General features: G+C 61.7%; 2 protein-coding genes across 2 annotated transcripts in view; one reads left to right on the forward strand and one right to left on the reverse strand.

The window, feature by feature from the left end:
• LOC104134756 (WD repeat-containing protein 6) overlaps window positions 1-1,169 on the forward strand; it is an 18,672-nt gene extending 17,503 nt beyond the window's left edge. Inside the window, exon 14 of the mRNA XM_035903807.1 lies at window positions 1,126-1,169. Coding sequence (XP_035759700.1) covers window positions 1,126-1,169 — 44 coding nt within the window. The remainder of the gene's footprint in view (window positions 1-1,125) is intronic.
• Window positions 7-4,763, reverse strand: part of DALRD3 (DALR anticodon binding domain containing 3) — a 6,694-nt gene continuing 1,937 nt past the window's right edge. The window contains exons 2-12 of the mRNA XM_035903808.1: window positions 4,668-4,758; window positions 4,350-4,408; window positions 4,129-4,251; window positions 3,744-3,814; window positions 3,058-3,116; window positions 2,609-2,691; window positions 2,386-2,509; window positions 2,215-2,273; window positions 1,991-2,104; window positions 1,699-1,767; window positions 7-1,470 (exon numbers count right to left, since the gene is read on the reverse strand). Of these exons, the coding sequence (XP_035759701.1) occupies window positions 1,351-1,470; window positions 1,699-1,767; window positions 1,991-2,104; window positions 2,215-2,273; window positions 2,386-2,509; window positions 2,609-2,691; window positions 3,058-3,116; window positions 3,744-3,814; window positions 4,129-4,251; window positions 4,350-4,408; window positions 4,668-4,758 (972 nt within the window). The 3' untranslated portion in view covers window positions 7-1,350. The remainder of the gene's footprint in view (window positions 1,471-1,698; window positions 1,768-1,990; window positions 2,105-2,214; window positions 2,274-2,385; window positions 2,510-2,608; window positions 2,692-3,057; window positions 3,117-3,743; window positions 3,815-4,128; window positions 4,252-4,349; window positions 4,409-4,667; window positions 4,759-4,763) is intronic.

A 4,763-nucleotide genomic window follows, 5' to 3' on the forward strand; every position in this document is an offset into this window, starting at 1 on the left:
CTGGCCGAGCTGGACTGCTGGGAGGTGGCAGAGGCCGGGGGGGAGCTGTGGTACTGCTGCGTGCTCTGCGGGCAGGGCCTCGAGATGTTGCACGGCATGGCCCCCCCTGAGCCCCCTCCACCAGAGGCTCCCCAGTAACAGGGCAGGCGTGCGTCACACCCTGCTCCCCACCTGCCTGGGGAGGGCACCCTGCGATTGTGCTCTGCCCATCACCACAGCCTGTCCCAGCCTACATGCTGATGTGTCCCCTCTTGAGGGGACCGGGCATGCTTGGCTTCTCTGGGGACAGCACAGCCACATCTGGGGTGCTCAAGGCTGGCAGTCTCATGGGAGAAGGCAGCTGGGACCCCTCCTGGACTAGCCTATGGCTCCCCAGGCAGTACAGGAGGAGTGAGGTCATCAGCCCACCCTGCCCAGAAGTTCCTCCTCCCCAAGGTGCGAGGGTTCCATGGCCAGGCTTTCTGGCCCTGGTCCCAGAGAGGAACGTGTTTGAGAGGGTGCTGAGCCCCATGCCCAGCCCTGGGAGCTTGAGGGCAGCAGGAGGCCAAGGACTGGTCAGGCACTGGTGCAGGCTACAGCCTCGTGTGACGGGGCCCTGTGTGACAGCCCTGGCCCTGCAGCACTGGGGACTGTGCTGAAATGAGTGGGGACACTGATCCTCCGTAGCAGCACCCTGCAGGGCATGGGGTGGCAGCCTACCTGAGCTGTGCCAGCTGGGGCCCAGCCACCAACCCCGCAGGGCAGCCCTTCAGTGCTGCCTCAAGCTGAGGGGGTTGTCCCTGTGCAGCAGCAGGAACCAGCACAGTCGGAGCACAGGGAAGGACAAACAGCTACGCCTGGGGCAGGGTGCTCTGTTGGGGTCAGACACACACAGCATTTGTCCAGCAACAAGTGTATTGAACCCCGCTATTGGGGCCTGGCCTGGGGCCCAACCAGGGCCTTGAGCCTGCCAGGAGGAGCTCCCTGCCAGCATGGAGCAATCTTCAATAAACGGCTTTGAGGGAAGCAAGGTTGATGCCTGGCTTTGTGGTGCCCTGGTCCTTGGTGCCGCCTCCCCCAGTGCCCCCCAGCCTGGCTTACAGGGTGCCACAGACACCCTCCCTTCTGCTGGTGTGGATGTGGCAGGTGCACCCATCTCCATGCTGGGCACAGCCACGGGGTGGGTGTAGCCAAACCCTCAAAATGTGGCAGCAGGAGGGGAAGCACCTGGGTGGGGCTGAGGCATGCCCTGACCCCTGCCTGTCTGTCAGGCAGCCCCCCACCCTGCCAGGGAGGATGTGCCCTGTCCTTCCCCTCAAGGCACACTGTCATGGTGTCTGTCGCACCGTGGCGCAGCTCCTCGGAGGTGGCTCAGATCTGGCTGAGAGGAGGGAGGTGCAGAGTCGCCAGCGCGCTGTGGAACACATCCCTCACCGCTTCCAGCAGCCGGAGGCGGGCAAACATCTGGTCAAAGAGGTGAGGGAACGGCTCCTGCAGGGAGAAAGGCAGGGACTTGGGGCTGGTGGCCACATTGCCCCTTGATGGGCTGGCCCTAGAGGCTTGGCTACCTCTTCACCCCATTGTATGCGTCCTTGTGGGGCTGCACCACGCTGCTGGTACCAGAGTGGCTGTGTCCAACACGGCTGCCCCACAACCACAGTCCAGCCCTAGGAAGGGCTGCAGGGCTGCAAGCCTGCCGGCCCAGGACATATAACTCACCCCCAGGATGTGGACCCGGTTGTAGTAGGAGCTGAAATCCATGCTGAGCTGGATCAGGAACTTGCACACCTGCAAGACAGAGGGCTTCTGCTGGCATGGTGGGGTCTGGCCAGTCTTGGGCCCCTCCCCACCCCAAGCACAGCAGCAGCAGCCCCAGGGGTGTTGCAGTCTCCTCCCTTGGCACCAGCCCTGCATCGCTCATCGGTGGGCAGCACCCTGCTGGCACGTAGCCTTGCCCTAGGCTGGGACTGCTAGAGCAGCACCCATGGGTGCTACGGCACATGGCACTTACTGTCTCTGTGTTGGCTGTGATCCGTATCCCCTTGGTGGGTGCAGGCAGCTGTGCTGCCTGCTGCAGGACTTCAGGGAAGGGCAGGAGATAGTTGAAGAGCAGGAGCCATTCACCCTGTAAAAGGATTATGTGTGTTGGAGAGAGCCGGATCTTCCTGGGCCAGCAGCATCCATCACCAGAGCTGAGGGCACACAGGTCCCCACATTCTCCTTCTCAGCACTCGCCTCTTCCCGGAGGCAGGAGAAGCTCTGTTCTGACGCCGGTGGCAGAGGTGGATATGTGCCTGGAAAGGAGGTGGGAGACTGTTGTTGTGCCCAGAGAAGCTCCTGTGGCTCCAGGTGTGAGGAACAGCCCACGAGTGGCTGTTAGAGGAGGGTCATGGGACTGGTGCTCACCCCGCTCCACAGCTCGCTGGTAGGTGTCAAAGAGCGTGGCCAGCCGAGCACAGTTGTACATCACGAAGGCACCGCTCTTGGTTCCCTTTGTGGAGATGCTGCTGTCCTCCAGGTCCAGGGTGATCTATGGGCAGGGAGAAGTCGCAGTCCAGGCTGCTCAGCAGAGCCGTTCCACTATTCCCACAGCTTGCCTGCCCTGGCTCTGCACCAACCACTCTCCTACCTGACTCCGGTGAGCAGTGCTCAGCATCTCAAACCTGATGGCAGCCACTGTGAGGGTATCAATCACCTCAGTCCAGGCCTCATCTGTGGAGAACGCAGGTGGCATCACACACAGCTCACTCCATTCCTGGGTAACATCACCCCCAGTGCCCAGGCAGGTATCCCAACCCCCGGGGCCAGGGAGCTCTGGTGGAAGCTGGGGACCACCACGCTGCCCCAGCCCTGGCCCCCATCTGCAGGTGCTGCTCTGTGCCAGTGCCCCGCGTAGCCGTTTAGACATCTTCCCCCAAGCAAAGTCAGCACCTGGCCATCATGGGGGGAGACGGAGCACCCTGTGGGGGAGAGCCCTGCTGGCTGCAGACAGAGAGGTGGAGGAGGGGGGAGACTCGTGGGAGCAATGGAGATGGGGATGGAGCAGCATCCATGTAGAGCCACAAAGCAAACCCTCACCTTGTGCAAGCTCCCCGTACTTCACCACAGAGGCTTTGTACATCTGGCGCTTTCGGAGCCTGGGAGGAACACATGACACTCAGCCACTGCCCCTGGGCTGAACTGGCCCCAGAGAGCACCCCAGGGCTCCCCCAGCTTTCAGGCTGCTCAGGGCATCCCAGCTGCAGCAGCAGCGACCCAGCCAAGCAAAAGCGGTACAAAACCTCCAGGAGGTGGGCAGGAACAGCCACACTGCGGCCAGCCCCTTGTGGGGCTGCCTGGAGAGGGCCGCAAGGTAGCTGCTGGGCCGGGCACAAGCTCTGCCTTTTGGCTGAGAAAGGGCCACCCCTGCACCAGGGCCATCCGCTAACGCATGAAGGCAGGAGATACCACCCTGCACCACTGCGGCGCCCAGTTCCTGCCGCTGTCTTTCCTCCCAGCAGCCCCCTGGCAGCACTGAGAGGGCCAGAAGCAGCACTGGGACTGGGGAGGGTCCTGTGGCCTCCGTGCTGCACCTCCAGTCCTCTCAAAACAGCCCTGGGGCCACGGAAAAGCAGAACAGAGGGACTGCACAGAACTCTGTGTGCCACCAGCTTGCTCAGTGCTGCAGCGTGGCTGCCTGGGTGCCCAGAGGGCTGGGCAGAGCACAGGGAGGCTTGGGCAGGCGAGCCCAAGGCGAGCAGGTGACTTGCCACACACCAACTTACTGGAAGTACTGGTCTGCCCCGATGGGTGATGAGGGGTTTGTCACCTTCACTGGCCCGCAGACAAGGTGTTTCTGGAAGAGAGAGGAGAGGCTAGGGCAGGGGTCAAAGACTCAGAAGCTCCACCAAAATGCAGTGCAGGAGAACCTGTCTAAAACCAGCCCTGTGTCCCCGCGGTGTTCTCCTGCTCCTCCTTCTTTAGCACTCAGATCCCAAGGGCAGAGAGGCTGCTCCACCGCCAGGGCAAGAGCGTGGGGAGGCCACCAAGGGAAAGGGAAGCCTCACAAAGGGGCAAAGCTGGGCCTTGGCATTTGCTGCGGGGATTGAAGGAGGCTGGCTGAGTGCAAGGATGCTGGGAGTCACAGTGAGAGGGTCAGAGGTTCCTCACCTGCGAAGCTGTGTGGGCTCCTGGGTCCAAAATCCTCCAGAGCAGATCCAGCTGCTGCTGCTGGAATTCCTCCTCGCAGCTCACCACATGCACGATGCTGCAGCAGCTGCCCTGGCCCCCAGCCTGCAGCAGAGCACAGTAGGGAGCTCAAACACTGTCATGTGACAGAAGGGAATGACATCTGGAAAGCGAGAGGCAGGCAGCACCGCAGGGTTACTCACGGTGCACTGCAGAACGGCTTGCTGCAGCTCAGCCAGCGACCGCAGCTTCCCCTCTGTCACTGAAAGAAGGAAGGACACTCAGAGCAGGACACGAGGGTTTGCCACCTCCCCCGCCATCCTGCACCAGCAGCTCTGCACCAGGCTGTCTGCGTTTCTGGCTCAAGCCAGACTGAAGGGGAGTAAGAGGGGAAAGCAATTTGGATCACAAAACCCCATAGTTTCTGTAAAAACAATTGGAAAAAAAGGAAAGAGGCCTGTTTGCAGCCATTCACACCCCCCCTGCTGTCAGACTAGAGTGGCTGTACGAGCCAGGCTCACCGAGAAGGACATCTAGATTGGGGTCATAGCCCACCAGGCCCTGCTGCTCCACGAAGCTCTTCAAGTGCACTTTACAGATGACATCCTCAGGCAGCG

Source organism: Egretta garzetta, unplaced genomic scaffold (genome assembly GCF_000687185.1).
Source record: "Egretta garzetta isolate BGI_Z169 unplaced genomic scaffold, ASM68718v1 scaffold91, whole genome shotgun sequence".
Lineage (NCBI taxonomy): Eukaryota > Metazoa > Chordata > Aves > Pelecaniformes > Ardeidae > Egretta > Egretta garzetta.